The sequence below is a fragment of the Sebastes fasciatus genome, chromosome 2 (assembly GCF_043250625.1).
Source record: "Sebastes fasciatus isolate fSebFas1 chromosome 2, fSebFas1.pri, whole genome shotgun sequence".
In the NCBI taxonomy this organism is placed as follows: Eukaryota; Metazoa; Chordata; class Actinopteri; order Perciformes; family Sebastidae; genus Sebastes; species Sebastes fasciatus.
Window position 1 is genome coordinate 11,909,681 of NC_133796.1, and position 19,260 is coordinate 11,928,940.

The following is a 19,260-nucleotide window of genomic DNA, read 5'->3' on the forward strand; positions in this document are numbered from 1 at the left end:
AAAAGATGAGAACTCAGATATTCACACTCCGAGAGAGGACGATCTCAATGATTTATTCATTTCCAAATCAAAAAAAAAAAGGAGTGAAAGGTAGATGAGAAGGGGAATCTTCATAGGCAAGCAGGCGACTAGCGGGCTCTGAGGCTGGGCTCCTCTTCCCCACACCGCCCCCAGGCACATGGTGTGCAAGTCCTCCTAATTAACAAGGTGAATCATGCTGCCGCTCTCTAATTAGCCAACATGACAATCTAATGGAAACATGCAGGCCGAGCTGGCACACTTAGCATCACCTCACAAAGACCCCCGGTACCGTCCTTCCCATGTGGATTCCACAAAAAATGACACCTCCGATTTTAAAAGAAGAGAAAAGGTGGAGCAGAGCGGTTCAGGGAAGTGTGTTTTTGGGAGAGGTCAGAAGGGAGAAGTTAGAGGTGTTTTTTCCACTTCTCCACATCCTCTGTGTGCGGTGTTTGTTGCCTAATTGAAACGTGTCCTGCCTCCTGCCTCCCTCTCACTTATATCCCCGGCACAGGAGGCTGGCACCTCGCCACCAGCGTAGCTCAGCATGCCCAATTCCCCTGTCGCTCGAGTCCCAAGGAGTGCTCTGGCGCACAAAGAGAAAAGTGAACCTACAGGCTTGTACAGCGAGGAGACGAGTCGCTATCTCCCTCTGAGGCAAAAAAAAAATCTCCTTTTTTTGTTGTTTTCCTTCTCATTACAGCACTTTGTAATATTCGAAAACACACAGGAACACCAAAGGTACTTTTAAAGCCCGCTTCTATTTTTTTCTTGCAACATGTCTTGAGGTGAAGAAGAAAAAGTTGAGACTACCGGCAACAAAGCAACAAATAAAAATAGGGTTACAGTGTACTATTTAGTAGCCTGCACATCTTTAAGACCTGCAAAACAGACCTTTCTTACGTGATAATTAAGTTATCCACATCGACCTTGTATGATCTTTCAAAAAACATAGAAATTATATTAAATAAAAGGACACCTGCTAAACGAATGCATAACCCAATTTGTGAAAAAGAAACACACGATCTCTCCACTTGAGCAGAGCATATGTTGTTGTACTCACTGACCATGAACGCCGCTGCTCTATTCATATTAAGGTGTTGTGTATCTGCGAGGCCAGAAGACAAGAATATAACAACTACAAATTGGGACGCACACAACAGCAGGAATTCTCTTTGAAAGTCAGCACAGACAGGGAGAGAACATGGAGGAGGGGAGCCGGCTTTTTGCCCTGAGGCCTGCCTGACGGGGGAGAGCGCCTCTTTGAGCAGAGCAGTTTGTGGAGGGCCAGAGGATGAGAGCCTATGAACTCGCAGATATTACTGGCCTAATAAAAAAACTAAGGGGCTGCTACATTGTCCTCTGACACACAAGAGCCTCTCCTCTCCGGAGGAGTGCGAGGCTCCGGCTGACGGGGGCTTTCACCGTGGGTGGAATCAAATCTCTCCGTGACCTGGTCACTTGTGGAGGATGCCGGGGCCAATCAAGAAACATGTATGTGTGCATTAAGACATGGTGCATACCGGCTGACCAAAGGGTTGTGATTTAAATAACAAGCACAACATAAATGAGGCTAAATATGCTCAATTTGACCATGGTTGTGCATATGTCACATGAGTATTGCTCTAATTCGATTCATATATTCTAACATATGTGTTAGTACAGTACAGCGAGGAGGGATGTATAACTGCAGGCTTTTAATTGGAGCCATGCAAGGTTCAAAGTTGAGCTAGGGCGGAATTAATTCGGTAGAGGTTCAAGACATTTCAAGCAATGTTGGTGCGTCAAAAATGGGCAAAATAAATGCCTGAAGAAGAAAAATATTTGAGAATTATACTTATAAAAACCTTTGAGATTCCTATTAGACAGCTCTTGGTTTCCTCGGGAATCACACTATGCTAGAAGTGTCTTCCTGCAAGGGCATGGTAATGTGGAAGACTAGAAAAAGAGCAATAGTTTATGATGGTTAACCAGCTCTTATTAACAACGCTACGCAGTGGAAATCTTGGGTGTTCTTTGCATAGGTTTGCTTTAGCAGCTGATCGGGCCCCTAACAGGAGCGTTTGGCCAGATTTTGGCCAGGTGTGGTAGCCAATTTGTCTTCCCCCCCTCTTCCCTCGTCTCTCTTCGCCTGTCCTCGCTCCACTCCTCTTCTCCAGTTCACTCGTTTCCTGTGTCCAGTTGTGCCTGCAGACGCGGTTGCGATGATGAATCTGTGGCTGCGGTGTGTCTGTGTGTCTGACATCGTGATGTATCTCTACTGGCCTTAACTCCCTCTCTATCTCTCTCTGCCTCCCCCGTCTTTCTCCCCCCCCCCCAAGTCTCCTTTTCTCTCCATCTCTTTGTCTCTGTCTGTCTCCTTCCCTCTCTCTCTCGATGATTAGGCATTGCCTGGCCTCCTGCCTCAGTGATGGAACAGACAGAACACACAGACCCACCACCAACAACAACAACAAACAGGAACTGAGCTCCACGATTTGCCCATTGATTTTCACTGGGGGCATTTTTGAAATAGCCCATCTGACCTTTCGGCCAAATGGTAGTGAATGGAGGAAACAGGGGCGCTAGACCGCTCTGCCTCTCTCTCTCTCTCTCTCTCTCTCTCTCTCACGCAAAACCTCTGTCAGCGTCTATCTGTCCAGCCTGCTCTGCTGATGATGAGGTTGCGGGTTAAGTTGCAGGTGAAAATACAGACACACAATTAGATGCATGGCTACGACTAAAACCCAAAAGCCCAGCTAGTGACACCTAGAGCCTACAATGTTCATTACCCCTCAATATAACGCTATTGGACAAAAACATTGTGGTATTTTGGGGTCTAATATTGTAATTATACGTTTATCCTGAGACCATTGAATCAGAGGTTTTATCCCCTTGGGACCATAAATCTGCTCTGTGAACTTCATGGCAACTTCATTTGCCTGTAATATTGTGAAATATGTAGTGTCCACAGTTTTGGCCTGAGGGTGGCACCATAGACTGGATATAAGAAGTGGACGTAGTTACCGTGACGTCACCCATTGGTTTGTCGACTGCTGTTGTGAAGCCTGTGAAGAGTTCGACATTTTTGCCGTCGCCAACTGTGACAACTCCCAAATCGGACAATGCTGTGGTAGCGACCTGTCAATCACAAGGTAGCCACGCCCTAAAGCATACCCTGCTTTATGGTCCATTTTGACTCTAAATGGGACCATAATTTACTAAATGAACATCATTCTGTATTGAAGAAGACTTGAAACTAGTGATTGAGACCATAAACTCATGTTTACAATGTTTACTGAGGTAATAAATCAAGTGAGAAGTAGGATCATTTTCTCATAGACTTCTATACAATCAGACTTCATTTGCAACCAGAGGAGTCGCCCCCTGCTGGCTATTAGAAAGAATGCAAGTTTAAGGCACTTCCGCATTGGCTTCACTTTTCAGGCCCGGAGGTGTAGCCCAATGGGTGGCACAAGCAGAAAGCTCATGGATTGTCCACAATATAAAGGTTTTATCTGCTGGGGAGCATGAATGTGACCAGTGAATGTCATGGCGATCTGCCTATTTGATTCTTAAAATCTGGTTTACAAGTGAACATTTTCGCCTGATAGTTGCACTAAAGGAAAGATAAAGGGATGACAAAAACATTGGGATTCATCCTCTGGGGAATGTGAACAACATATTCACAGTGATCTGGCCAGTATTGATAAGGAAAGGTGGGGGAACCCACTGGTATACTGACTCAGAGGTCCACCTTTTAGGTCGTGAGGAAACAATCTATCTAATCTAAACTTTTATTTTGTATTTTTTACTAACCTGCCCTTTTTGTCACAGTATTAACCTTTATGGACTGTGAAAAGGTGAGAACTAATAATTCTGTTATGTTATCAGGCTAAAAGAGGGACCGTGAGCAATGCTAGTGAGTTAATTGCCATTCAAGCACCTATTATGTGTCCTGTGAGGATCTACAGGGTGTAAGTGATATCACTTTCTTGGACAAAAAACACTTTCACCGAAGGATCACGGATACACATTGAAAGAGAGTTTCTCCCTTTTTTCCGTGGAGTTCTTCCTTCCTCTAAATCGCTGGTCTAAGGATGGAGACGCTGTACAGATTATAAAGCTCTTTGAGGCAAATTTGTGATTTCGGGCTAAGTAAATGAAATTGACTTGACAAGACATTCAGCCTGAGCTTGACGATTCATACCATTCATTTGCTGGTCATGGATTAATACCTGGTCGTCAGACTAGACTAGACTCAAGACCGCAACAATAGTTCCACAACACACTGCTCCTGCCTTTTTAAAAACAAATCATGTGCCTGCTCAGTTTACACGCCGACACTCGGTTCGAGTATATAACACGCTTTAATTCCATCTCTCCAAAATGGTGATTGTTTTGGTGGTGGTGGTTATTTTGTTTGTGTGTGCGTGATCAGGGAGAGGGGCTTAAAGAGAGGCTGGCTCCTCTGCCCGTCGTCGCCTGGAAGAGTAGCTCGGGCTCATTATCCTGATGAAATTTGCACAGATGTGTGAGCTGCCGACAGACTCCGCAGTGACACAAACAGCCAACTCAGGTGATGAAAACCGGAGAGGCACGGGGGCTGAGAAACGACGGCCATTAAGCAAAAAAAGAAAGAGGTGAGGGAGGGTGGAAGAGGGGTGTGTGTGTGTGTGTGTGGGGGCAGTTGGGGGGGTTGTGAGTCTTCCTCGCTTCTATCTAGCGGGAGAAAGCATTACATAAAGTAACAATTTTCCAAACCACCTTCTTCTTAAAATTCCAGCTGAAAAATGAAAATGTGCACACGTGCGCGCGGGCGTCTCCTCGCAAGGCGCTAATCTGGCCGTATCCAGATGACGAGCGGACTGCCACTTAACAGGGAGGAGATCCGCTTTGATCACATGGCCCCTGGGGGCGAACCTATCGCGCTGCCTATTACGCTGCTTCATTTGCATATGTGGGGCTTATGGGTAGGCTGAGATGTAGTGTGAATGTTCTAAACTGCAGCCGGGCTCGCTGTTGCTAGAAAGAAATGTCCGGGAGAGATGCAGAGAAAAGACAGAGCGCTGCCAGTAGCCGGCGGTGAGAGAAGTCCACTTGTCACTTGAAGGTCACAAGTTCAGCACAACAGACTGGCTAAGAAAATCCTTAATACTTCAAACAACAATACTGAGCTGCCCTTGAGCAAGGCATTTACAGTGAAAATGTAAATGGCCAACATTAACAGACAGTGGTAGTTTTACTGGGGAGCTGTCAGGTGGAAAATTGTAGAACTGCGAGTACAAATTCAGATGTTGGTAAGAAAAGTGCATACGAGCTCAGTAAACTTTACCTGGATGAATAAAAGACAACTTAAAAGAAACCACATCTGCTCCTTAAGTTCTACATCAACAACAACAACAACAACAGGTGACTGGTGCCTGTTTTATCCTCCCGCCTACTCAGACTACTCTACGGAAGCTCAAGACAATCCTCTTGATCCCCGTTAGCACGGCGAGGACTGAAAAAGCACCCAGTGAAGTTATTCTGGAGTAAACAAAGTGAAAAACGAGAATGCAAACTTCCACCGTGACAGAACTATTGCGTTTGCGTAAACAACATCAACCAACCACTAAAAGAAGACTAAGAAGAGTGGTCTACTTTCCTGGGTCCACTGGGAATTTTACCATATACAGAACCTGCACTTAAAATAAGGAGGATATAGCAGCGTAGCGCCAACAGAAGTGCGCTACATCAGTAAAACACAATGTGCAACTCTACGTGTTGTGCCTTAGTCTATTGCTTGAAGAAGGAAATAACTCCTTTTATTCCTTTGTAGTAGGAAAAGTTAATGCTGAGCATGAACTGGTATCTGAGACCCTCACTCACCATTCACTTGCTTTTTATTTATGTTATCACTGAATTATTGTTGCAAATTTGACTCTTTTCCAAAGAAATGTGACAAGAACAGGTCTTTTAAGTCATAACTTGTAAGTAGGTTGAGAGACAGATATTATCAGAGGTGTGGACTATGGACGAGTCACAAATTTGATTATTTTAGACTCGACTTGACAAAATAAAAAAAAACTTGCAACTGGACTTGTGTCTTCCCTTTGACTTGAGCTTTTTGACTTGAAAATACTTGATACCTTCCCCCCAGGCCCAAACATTAAAAAGTATTTTATTTAAAAAGTGTGCTACGAATCAAATAATTTTCCTTTATTTCCATGAATGATCCCAGATTGTTTTTTATGATTAAGTTCAGTCACACTTGTTTTAATAAACTTGTTTTAATTAGGGTTGTCAAAGTTAACGCGATAATGCGAAGAATTATAATAGAGAATGTGAACAGAAAAGCAGTGGTCAACTCCGAGGTCTGACAAGTGACGCCAATGCGGAAGTGACTTAAACTTACATTCTTCTTAATAGCCAGCAGGGGGCGACTCCTCTGGTTGCAAAAAGAAGTCTGATTGTATAAAAGTCTATGAGAAAATTACCCTACTTCTCACTTGATTTATTACCTCAGTAAACATTGTAAACATGAGTTTATGGTCTCAATCGCTAGTTTCAAGTCATCTTCAATACAGCATGATGTTCATTTAGTAAATTATGGTCCCATTTAGGGTCAAATAGAGTGAAGATACTGGCATCATATGAAACGAGAAAAACCTCCACAATGCATTGGTACCAATCATGTCATACTAGCTTGTCACGAAGGAGGATAAACAACGCTCCGAACTTACTAAAAATTTTGGCGAGGAAAAACTGAAATGGCCATTTTCAAATGGGTCCCTTGACCTCTGACCTCAAGATATGTGAATGAAAATGGGTTCTATGGGTACCCACGAGTCTCCCCTTTACAGACATGCCCACTTTATGATAATCACATGCAGTTTGGGGCAAGTCATAGTCAAGTCAGCACACTGACACTCTGACAACTATTGTTGTCTGTTGGGCTTGAGTTTGCCATGTTATGATTTGAGCATATTGTTTATGCTAAATGCAGTAGCTGTGAGGGTTTCTGGACAATAAACAACAATGTCGTTGTTTTGTGTCGTTAATAAAGGAAGCATATTTGCCCACTCCCATGTTGATACGAGTATTAAATACTTGAAAAATCTCCCTTTAAGGTACATTTTGAACAGATTAAAAAAATGTGCGATTATTTGTGATTAATCATGGACAATCATGCGATTAATCGCGAATAAATATTTTAAACGATTGATAGCCTTAGAATAAATACTATTTTTAAAAAGCATTCATGATTTTTGTAAATTAAATATATTATTACTCTGTTGTTAAAATGGCATTGCATTTGGTGAAAAGCACATTATTACTTGTTTAGGACTCAAAACCTAAAGTTTAGGACTCGAGAACAAACTCTTGAGACTTATTTGTGACTTGCAAAACAATAAATTGGTCCCACCTCTGTATATTATAGTGGTGTTTTATAACAGAATGGCATTAACAAATATTAATTATAAAAAAAGGACTGACATGAGAAAATGCAGAATAAACCTAGAAAGGCAACTACAGTTACCACCGTATATCCTTCCCCTGATACCCCGTTGACCAAGAAAAGGAGGAGCTCAATGATCAGCAGTTAGTCAAAATTCAAACGAGATGAAGAGGTTCAAATAGACGAAGAAAAGAAAAAGACGGGGGTCGGGGGTTTGGGGGGGTGGAGGAAGTGGAGGGTGTCTTTGGTATGCAGAAAAATCATTTTCCACACATGGGCATCAATCGGCGCGAATAATTCCTCAAACTTTTTTAAGTCCGACTTTAAATGGCATTACATATGTAGTGAGGCATGAAAAATTAATACGCCCGAGTCGGGGGAAATGTCAAGGGTAATGATCTCCGCAGCAGCTTACCTCCTTAGCTTTCTGTTTCAGTCGAGCTTGCTCTGGGTCCTCTTGCCTGGAGCGACTCTGTGGAGTAAAAAGGGGGGGGAAAACACAGGTTAACAGCTGGTTTAAGGAGCCCACCTCCCCCGCCCCCCCTCGCTACTCATCTGTTGCTGCTGCAGCAAAAATAGTGCAAAATGGGAACAGGATACAGAGGTGTCAAGGACATCGTATTTGAATTCAGAGAAGTGCAATGGAGCGCCCCCCAGGGGGTGGTGGCCTTTAAACCCGCTCCAAATCCAGCCCTAAATAAGCCGCTGGAGGGGGATTCTAATCAAAAGAGGTTATTAAAAATTCTGCAGGAGCCAGCACACACACACATAGTCACACACACACACACACACACACACACAGGGCAAAGGATGTTGGTGAGTATCAGTGGTGGTGGCTGTGTGTGTGTCACTGTGAGCCAGTGTGGCTATCCGCTGCTGTGTGTGTGTGTGTGTGTGTGTGTGTGTGTGTGTGTGTGTGTGTCCCTGGCGTAACAACACAGCACTTCTATTTTAATCAGCAGCCAAGATCTGGGTGAATGTGCTTGTCCCTGGGAATCCTTCACCACACAGCCAAATGTACATGTACGGCTGACCACTGCAGGCAATACGGCAGATTATGGTACTACACACACTAACTGGGTGTTGCTATTTTGTTGGGATCTGGATGTAATCTGTGTAGTATTATTTTTACTGAATTAGGTCAGGGGGTTCATGAAAAAACATTTTTGTGCAAAAATATATCTTTCCCTTATTGTCCGATATGTCTTTCTTTTATTCACTAACACATTTCAAAGGGTATATCGTGTCAGCAAACATTGAATATGAATATATTTTATAGTAAACTCTATAGATCATAGAGTATTAATATCTATTTTGGTTAATATCGCCTTCCAATACTGAATCAATCAGACTTAGCGCTGGGCCTCGACCCTCTGCCTCCCTTCCTCCCCTTCCTCTCCTCATCCTCTCCGCCTTATGGATGCTCCTCATAGCCTTCCTGCTAATTGGCTTTAAATATATCAGGCGGTTCACGTACTGGTCGGTATCTCAACTAAGACTAATGTGTTCGCCCTCTGGTCGGCCAGAGCATCCCTCAAGACTTGAGTCATATTCTAAATGGACGGCGTCGAGGAAGGGGAGGGCTTGTTGTGAAGGGAGGAGGAGGAGGAGGAGGAGGAGGAGGAGGAGGAGGAGGAGAGAGGACGGGGGTGGAGGGGAATATGTTAGCAGGTTTCTTATTCAAGAGGTCAAATTAGCGGGCGCTCGAGCAGGAGAGAAGCAGCCAGGCAGGCGGACAGGCGGGCGGGGAGGTGGGTGGCAGAGGGGCGGAGGAGTGGGAGGGGTTGGTACAGATGGACTGTTTACAAAAGGGCAGCGGTGCCACTGGCATGCTCTACATCTCCTCTGTCAGCTGCCCTGGTTTCCCCACTTACAGGAGAGAGCAGAGGGGAGAAGAGGACCGGGTAGTCGATGCCGACAAGCTCTGTTGGGTTTGGCACAGTGGAATATACTGTACTTAAATAATAAAGAAAAACCTCCATGCTACAGTGTTCTACAGCATATGATCAATCTGTGATGGTGATCATATTCCAGGAGTTATTTTGTGATGATTTTTTTTTTCACGAAGTTTTGTCTACTTTTACTTGGTCGGTTGGCTCTCTATCGTTGCCCAGATGTATTTTTGAAAGCCCCCAGAGGGTTGTACTTGGTTCATTTAGCTGTGGGTTGTATGTGGAGAGAAAAAAAAGTTAATATTCTGTCAATATATTCTCCCAAATATTAAGTCCAGATGGTGAAACTTCTACTCCTATCACTCCTCTTACAGTAGTCACTGATACATTTATTTATCATAGTGGTTTTTCTCATTTGCCTTAAAAATTTTAGTAAAGCAAATCACACACTTTACAAATAGCCAATAATCAATCAACCTTACATCTGTTTTTAAATAGGAGAGCAGAAGTGTTGTATGTTTGTCGAGAAAAAGCGAGATTATGCAATATGTCTTCAGGCTGCATAACATTATGGAGTTTTGAGGTTTATGATGTATTCAGTGATGGATTTCTCCCTCTATACTGGTTGGTCTCAAATGGAGAATGTGAATAAAAAAGCAGTGGGCAACCAGGTCTGAAAATTGAAGTGACTTAAACTTGCATTCTTTCTAATATCCAGCAGGGGGAGACTCCTCTGGTTGCAAAAAGAAGTCTGATTGTATAGAAGTCTATGAGAAAATGAGCCTACTTCTCACTTGATTTATTACCTCAGTAAACATTGTAAACATGAGTTTATGGTCTCAATCGCTAGTTTCAGGTCTTCTTCAATACAGCATGATGTTCATTTAGTAAATTATGGTCCCATTTAAAGTCAAATAGACCATAAAGCAGAGTATGCTTTAGGGCGTGGCTACCTTGTGATTGACAGGTCGCTACCACGGCGTTGTCTGGTCTGGGAGTTGTCCGTGTTTTCGTCTTCGAATTTTGACACTTTCAAAGTGTGTTTTTAGGTCATGAAAGTTAATTCTAACATTTTTGGTCGCCTAAAATGCTTTCTTCAGCGTTCTGTTGTACTTAGCTCTACCCTCTCATGTCATTTCTGGTTGCAAAAAAACACAAACTAATGGGTGACGTCACGGTGACTACATCCACTTCTTATATACAGTCTATGGTAAAGAGACTCTTTTTTTGTATTTTTCAACAACAAATGTCAAAACCTGACATAGGTTTGACAGTTTGCATTAGGAGTAAGAAAAATAAACAAAAACAATGTTAAAAATAAATTAAAAGAAAGGATAATCAGTAATCAGATCAGATCAGAGCCAATGATCTGATACAACTGATGTGATGAATATGCTTGTGTCCACACAGTAATATAGAAATAGATTTAACATGCATGATTAAATAGGAGAAGAAAAAAGACTAGTATGTTATCAGGCGGTGTAATATATTGTACTATCATTAGGAAAGAAGATTTGCTCTCCAAACTTCTGCTTGAACTGAAACGCCATGGCAACAGGCGCCAAAAAGCCAGACATGTCTCTGAGGTGAAGTCAAACTATCCTCAACGATGCTCATGTAATCCAAACAGCCCCGAGGTAAGCCCTTCCAACAACAACTTGGCTACATTTGCAAACGTTTTTCACTAATCCTGTTAATGAAGAGAACTGTTCACAGTAAAAGAAAGAAAAGATTACGCTGTTCAGCCATGTAGAACTGGCCACTAACAGAGGACATAAAAGCGTCACTATTCATTTTTTTAACAACACACTTCACGGTGTCGTTTTCCTGCTGAGGCGATGTCTTTTTTCACAACCAGGAGCGAGGCTATCTGGTTTCTGCTAAAAGGAAAAAACAGACAGGTCATGAGGTTTGGTGGCCAGTGTTCATCAACTAGAGGATTTTCTAATATCCTGCATGGCAGGACCGGAGCGTAATAATGCAATTAAGACAGTGAGGTGTGCCGCAATGAGAATCTTTACTGTGGGACATTTGCTCCATTCAAAATTAATTAAATTAACCTAGCTTTCTGCTAATGTCGCACCGCGAGGCATTTTCATTTGCAAAAGATTCTCTCTTTTTTTTTGGTCAGTGGTGATCTTTCCAAATTTGAAGACCTTTTTTTAACTGATAAACAAATGTCTCTACATGTACAGAGATGAGACCAGAATAGTGGATGGGTAACAATGCAAGGACTCTCTTGGAAATAAGTGGTTTTAATACTTTCTTCCAAAGTTAGCGCAGGTATTCCTCTTCCACGTGTCTTATTGAGTCAGGAGTTTTGTGCAACTATGATCAATCTATCAGCTGGGTAAAAGAGACTCCTACACTATGCAACAATTTGCAGTATTTTTCTAAGGACAAAAGGTCACTTACGCCCTTAAATAAAAAGATGTTTATAAAATGTATAGACACCCTCTATATTGGGACTAAATGACTATACTAGTGATATATACCATAGTTATTACAAACCACATAACTTTACATTACTGCTGGCCATTTTTTAAAAGTTTCTTGTAGTGTTTGCAATTGAATTCTATTTGCACCGTGTAACTGAAACGTTATGAGGAGTTACATAAAACACAACCTTTTCACCCACAGTAGCCTTATACAATAGCTAGTAAAACTGCTAAGGTGTGTTATTTAATATTAATATATAATATATTCCAGGTGGTTTAGTAATGTAGGTGTTAGCATCTGGTAACTGTTGAAATGTTGGCTGGCAATTTGATTTTTCTTTATTGGATATATACTTATTACTTACTTTCTACAGTAGCCCAGAACGGACAAACCAAATATGGCTCTAGAGAGAGACTTCCACGTTTTTATGTCGGTCACGTGAGCCACAGAGCACAAAACCGTGGTACCGTCAGCCGCCGTCTGATTTCCGTTGCTCCTAAAGTAGTGTTATTATGGTATGGCTTCTGAGCGAGGCAAACTGTGTTACCACGGTTTTGCACTCGGCAGCTCGCGTTACTGCAGTCTTGGAAAGGGAGGAGTGAGCGGAGGGGCTACTCAGTTGGTTGCAATCTGCAACCACACCACTAGATGCCACCAAATCGTACACACTGTACCTTTAAGATGCAGTGCACACTACTACTCCGCCAAAGCCAGAACATTTTTGCAAATGAGGCATCTGGTTAAACAATGATTTTTTTTCTGATTGCCACCTAACATACATGGCAATCAGAGATAGTTTGGACAGGAAATCATAATACTTCTTATTGCTTAAAGTTGTAATCAACTTTATATATATATTTTTGGTACTAAACGGTTATTACTGTAGTCAGGCTGTTCTCATACACCATTTGTAGCTACTGTATACCTACGAGAAATTATTTTTCTAAATCAAACTAAGTAGTTTTGTTGCCTAAACCTAACCAAGTTGTTTCCCTGTGAAGACCGAAGTTTATTTTGAAAAGACTGTATGCATGTTACAAGCAGAAATTGAAATGTGTTGCTGGACATTCATCGGAAAAAGCACAAAAAATTAGGAATAACTTTTTTCTAAGATATGAGGATACGTTGCTGTAGCGTATTTGTGCTGTCTCTAAAAACTACCTCTAAATTAAACAGTGCAGCCGGTATTATGAGGCTTTTCATTGGATTTGTTAGTTTAAAGAAATCATCTATATCTGTTCTTGATTACTAATGCAGTTTGTTCCAAACAAATCTCTGTTGCTGCTTTTGGAAAGATGCAATACTTTTTGTGCACAATGCAATTTTCCTGGTAAAAGCCTGCTTGACACCAGATGTTTGGAGCAACATATATTCAGTTGTATACAGTATATTGATAGATAGCTTGATAAAACAAAAAACATGCTGGCCTCTCTGGCACTCTGAGAAATCTGTACTCTTTGTTTTTAAACTGATGCTCTGTTTCAGCTGAGCTGTCAAGGCTTGTGATAGAGGGATGTTGTGCAGGTTGTACACGGGGGTGGGTGAGTGTGTGTGTCGGCTGAATTGTGCATGGGAGTTGCGTAGTGTACGAGGTCCCCCCTCCTCGCTGTGTCCGGTGAGGAAGAGCCAGGACAGAGGAGCCCTGGGGCCAGGAGCCTGGGAGGACGCAGGGAGGTCGCTTCATCCACTGGTGTCACACTCTAATTCATCTGTCAGAGCAACACGCACACACATACACACAGCAGCAGTACACAAAAACGCTGTTGCACGGGGACATAACAACTGTCTCTCTCTCACTCACACACACACACACACACACACACAGTAGGATGGTGAGGTGACAATAACTTACTTTAGCGGCTTTCAACAGGATCTCTCTCTCCTGCTCGTCCTTCCTCTGCTTCTCCATCCTTTCCAGCTGCTCGAAGAAGCGCAGCTGAGAGCGAACGTCTGCAGACTGCTCGTAGCACTCATCATCCTGACAAGGAGATAGAGAGAAAATCACTGCAACTGAAACTGTCGAAAAATAGCTACAAGTCCCATTCAGTGGCTGCTTCTGAGGCTTTGGGCACACATGTCAGAACTTCAGGGCGGCCCTTAGTCCATCTACTAAATGATCTCAAAACCAAAAATACAGTAAATAATTGCTAGAACAACGATTCCACCCAAAGCACAGAGTATGGTGGTAGAATATTTGTCGGACATCAATGACAGAAAATTGAGGAACTCCCCTTCCTTGAAGTTTGGCAAGATGAGTTAAACCAAAAAATGTATGTGGCCACAAAACTTTTAGTAGCAAAATAGTTTTCTTTCTTTTTAGTCTGCAACTAATGATTATCTTCATTATCGATTAATCCTTTAATTTTTCTGTTTCATTGATTATTAACTGTATTATGAGTCAGAAAATTGTCAATACCGCCCAGCACAGTCTGGCAGAGCCCAAGGGGACGTCTTCAAATGACTTCTTTTGTATGGCCAACAGTCATAAGCATAAAGATATTCAATTTAAAATGATATACAACAGAGAAAAGCAGCAAGCTGGGACCAGTAATTTGGCCATTTTGCTTGAACAAAAGACAAATAAACGTGTTGCTGATCAATTTTCTGTCGATTGACTCATTGAATAATCAACTACTTGTTTCAGCACTACTCCACAGTGGCAATATATGGAAACAGGCTTCTGAACTAAGAGGATGCACAGAGAAGAGAGACAGGTAGAGAGCAAACTGACAAAGAAAAGTTTGACAAGATGTGCGTGATCATAATTAAGCATGCTTGAGAATATACATGGGTCAGTCCTCATTATAAGAATTTCCTAAAAACAATGTATAGGTAGCTTTCTCTCTATTTTCAAGTTAGTATTTTTTTTTTGTAAAAATTAAATACATTTTTTATATCAAATTAATAAAACACTTGGTAACACTTTCATGGTAATTAGAAAGTAACCTATTTGAAATTTCTTTGGATTTACTGCCAAATTTACCTCAAAATTATTTAATAATTATATGCTAAAATAGCATATAATTGTTAAAAAAGGGCTCTTATGCTTGAGAAGCGGCTGTGCACTGCTCTTCATCTGAGGTGGAAAACCAAAACTAATAGAAGACACTTCTGATCAGACACAAATCTCACCATTGTGTGATTTATTGTCTACACAGCTGTAACCAGGTAGCTAATGTAATGATTCAGGAAGGTTTTTTTAACAAATTTTAAAAGAAATTATTTGCTAATTATGATCTATTTATCAACAGACATGGAAATAAAGCATATCAATTAACTTTGTATTCTTTTCCTGGAAATGGATTAAATAAATTACCAGCTATTGGGAAATAGCGGGATAAAACACTTTGTCCAGGTGTGATTTATTGTATGCATTCATCGACTGGACGAAAAGAATAACAGACTACCATCACCATTAAAATCAATGATTACAGAGCACCTTTGTAGCCGAGTGGTTACAGCACACGTCACATTACCACAACGTCCCGGGTTCGACTGCAGCTTTAGGACCTTTGTTGCATGTGATACCCCTCTCTCTCTCTCTCCCCCCATTTACACTCTCACATAAAGGCAAATGTCACAAAAGAATAAATAAATACAAATAAATCTATGATTACAAATAAAGATTATAACAAATAAGTCTGGCATTCCCTGCTGATAATCATAAATATACCTTCATCATTAACTGCACATTTGGTTAAACCAACTTTAAGACGTCTGGAACACCAGCGGTCTGATCACAACAACACACTTGAACATACACTAACTTTTTCTATTTAAAGGCGACGCTTCTCTTTGCGCATGGCGCATTCGCCTCCCACTTGGGAGATGGAAAGGCAAGTGTGAAAACAACTTTTGTAGGTCATCAAAAGTTAATAGGATAATTACTTATTTCACATGTTTGTGTGTGTATGTCTCCTCTGCAGCTCTGTTCTCCTCTTGCACTTTATTTCTATATCACTCTCTTCTCTATCTGTGTGTGTGTGTGTGTGTCAGGTTTGTGTGGATGAGAGACGCTGGGTGGCACAGAGCACAAAGACACATCAGAGGAGGCTCCTCGCCAGCACCCCTCCACTCCCCCACCCTCTTTCTCTCTCTCATCCAGCCTCCCTCCTCTTTGTTGCAGCGCTGAGCCTGCACTCTTGCCGTAGCTCCTGCCGCCGCTGACGAAGCCCGGTTGCTCTTTAAGGCCGCTTTGTCTTTTGGTCTTTTCTCTTTTTTTTTCCCGCTGATGTCAACAGAGTGGCTTCACAGAGCTCCGTGCCTCTCTCTCACACACACCTCATTTACAAAACCACAAAAAAGGAACAGAAAGAACGAATAGAAGAAGAAGCACCAAACAAGATGGGGACAGCTGTAGCGATGCTCTTCCTCCCTCCCCCTCTTCCTCCCTTCTTGGTGTCAGGGAAAAACACATTTTCAAAGTTCCCCCACTGTTCTCCCAACAACGCCAAGATTTAGGCTCGCAGTCGAGATGGATTTGTGCTTTAATGTACACCAATTAAATGTGGTTATATAGTTGCATTCAAGGGCTACGGGAGATAAAGCCACCAATAACGAGAAAAGCACGCAGGTGTACGTCGCAGACGAGCACTCAGAAGTTCTTTTACACCTCAAGTTTTGGCTGACTGACTGAGAAGTCTGCGCTCTCCTGTTTATCAACTTAAAGGTAAAAAAAAAAAGACTTTTCATATTAACTTTTATGTGTTTATATTAGTGGTACACTTGCATTTTTTGTCTGTGAGTTTATGCGTGAGACAGATAAAAGTGCATGTGTGTGCATGCCACTGTGTGTCTGTGTGGGAATGTTGGAGCATATAAGCCCATATTCGAGTTTGTGTGATTAAGTATGTGTGCGCTTGAATGTCCTGATGAAGTTTCTTTTCCAACTCGAGTGAATATTCTGTATGATGACGTTGCTACATATATCCTTATCCGTAGTCAGTGTATTACCTACAGATGGTGGTCGGCACGCTCCCACTTTGGAGAAGCAGACAGGAATACTAGCACAGTAGCTAAATGTATTGAGGTGGACGCCACATTCGAATCCGAAAATTCACACAATAATACAAACAAACTAACCAATCGATGCAGCGGCAGACCAGCAACTGCGAGGTAAAATTACTGTTTTTGTCAATGGAGTCTGGTGGCTTTGAAGAGAGGGATATAATGGCTTCAGTTCCCTGTCAGAAAGGGCTGTCTGATGGCAAGGTAAAGCAATGAAAATAATCGAAATATAACGTACACTTAAACTGATATTGATTGAAGTGGGCCTTTTTTTAGGTACGTTTTTCTGCTGCTCCCGTCCACAGCCGCTATTCGTCGTCGTCAGACAGCCCTTTCTGACGGAGAAGTGAAGCCGTTATATCGTTCTCTTCAAAGCGACCAGACTCCATTGACAAAAACAGAAATTTTTAGAACACGGGAGTGTAAATACAACGTTTCCATTTGAAAAACCCGGAAAAGAACGCAGATGGAGTCAACCTTTAACGATACTTATATTTATCGATGCTCTTAATGATACTTCATAAAAATGTGGCAACACACCAAAAGTTTTTGGGTGAGAAAATGATAATGTTCGTTCATTTTCCACGATTTCGCTGTGTGCACAGTTCAATCTCACACACTGATGGCGGCGGATGCCATGTAATGCGCTGGCCTGCCCATCAGGAGCAACTTGGGGTTCAGGTCTTGCTCAAGGACACTTCGACATGTGGACAGGAGGAGTCCGGGTTCGAACCACCAACCCTGCAATTAATGAGCCACAGATGCCTGAAGTAGCTCACACAGCAGAGTGGGAGGGATGATGACTGGCTGCTGTGAGTGTGAGGCCATTAATTGAGGGTAATGAAATTTCTATAAAACACTTTTCAACTTTATCCTGCCCACCTGCCCTCTGCCTTTGGAGTTTTACTCACTCACTTACATGTTGAATATTTCATTTTCCCCAGTGTCAGCTGTATGTAAGCTCGTAAGCTAAGCAGCTTTAAAACTGTTTGGACATGAATTAGGTGTAAGAAATGCATTGAATGACTCCAACAGCTCTAGACGTCCCTACTCAGTGGGTATGTGTATGTGTGTGTGTGCGTTCTTCTTACCTTACAGGAGTCCAGTCGGTGCTGTGCGATGGTAGAAACCTTTTCTACCACAGTTCGAAGTCGTGACTGCGTGGCGTGTGAGATGAATGTCACTGCCTCCATAGGGACCTCTGTGACTCCAAACTTCTTAGCTGTGAAGGACACAAACACACATTTAGGACAAGATGAAACTTTAGCGATCAGCATCAATATCAATTCGACCCCTCATTCTCACTCAACAGGTACAGTTAGTATTTTTTACTTCTCATAATTAAAAGCAGATTTCTCATTCACCTCACTGATTCTGTCTCAATTAAAATGTTGATCCTCCAGTTTTATAATATAGCCTCCATTCATTTAATTTACTAAAGAGATAAACGGGTTGGAAGTGATTGTTTTATCATCACTTCACTTGCTTCCACCATTTGCCATTTCGAGAAAAACAACAGCTAAGCAGGTAGAAGGTAATTGTTTCACTACAAACACACACACAACTCATAAAAACACACCAACAGAGGATCACAACTTTCATTCTCCACTCATACACACCTACTGTACTCACTCACACACACACACACACAGAAAAACAGTCTGGATTAGTACGTGCAATTAACTCCCAGAAATAGGACTCATCACACAGAAAAGTTAATTTGTTTCACAGTCTTAGTGCAAATTCAGAGAGTGGCTTTACTAGCTAAGCTCCTCCAAGTGTGTAAACGACATTGACCATCTCTTTTTCACAGGAGAAGGATAATTTAGTTTCCTTGGAGCAAAACTCATCTGAAGTCATAACAAAAGAGAGGAGGACAGACTTTGGTGGGGTTACTATCTGTTTCCAACTTCCTTTTAAATTATTCCATTACCATAATTTTCTCTCTGGCACCCTTTTAAGTAAACCACACCAATTATTTAAATCAGCTGAACAATGCATATACTCCTCATCCGCTCAGGCTTTGAAATGGATGCATGGAGGGAGCCCTGTTAGCCTTATAATTACGGTGGCAATACATGTGGCAATGTCACAAGGTCAAAGAAAAACACTAATAGGCTTCTGCTTCCTGAAAAATAAGATCTTTCAGGGACATTAATATTTCAGAGAAAGTTTAAGAGACTTATTCAGAGAGCCACATTTCTGTGAGCAAAAACACATTCTTGAACTTGTACGGATACTAATCACTATTATTCACCTAGAAAAAAAGGGCCTGGAAAACAGACTAATGAACTAAACAGCTTTAATAGTTTGCTTAGTTTCTACAAGACAGAAAAGATAACAGGAATAAATTGCTGCACCAGATTTTAACATCTCCAGTTGGGTGGATATTTAGTATTTTTATCAATGCAAGCGGTATGGCTGTAGGGATGGCAATGTCAGTTGTCAGGTCAGTCTGTTCACCACTTTGGTCCAGACTGAACT

The 19,260-nt window shown here is 41.8% G+C and overlaps 2 protein-coding genes across 5 annotated transcripts in view; one reads left to right on the forward strand and one right to left on the reverse strand.

Moving 5' to 3' along the window:
- The window catches only part of ss18l2 (ss18, like 2), a 171,405-nt gene that overhangs the window by 97,593 nt on the left and 54,552 nt on the right, over positions 1 to 19,260 (forward strand). The gene's annotated exons all lie outside the window — the stretch shown is intronic.
- LOC141752008 (transcription initiation factor TFIID subunit 4) overlaps positions 1 to 19,260 on the reverse strand; it is a 95,620-nt gene that overhangs the window by 39,562 nt on the left and 36,798 nt on the right. For 3 of the 4 annotated variants that reach the window (XM_074609735.1, XM_074609744.1, XM_074609752.1), the window contains 3 exons: positions 17,868 to 17,998; positions 13,622 to 13,747; positions 7,854 to 7,910 (listed from right to left, as the gene is read on the reverse strand). In XM_074609735.1, coding sequence (XP_074465836.1) covers positions 7,854 to 7,910; positions 13,622 to 13,747; positions 17,868 to 17,998 — 314 coding nt within the window. Of the gene's footprint in view, positions 1 to 7,853; positions 7,911 to 12,532; positions 13,479 to 13,621; positions 13,748 to 17,867; positions 17,999 to 19,260 lie in introns of those variants that run through there. The other variant, XM_074609761.1, reaches the window with a different exon arrangement.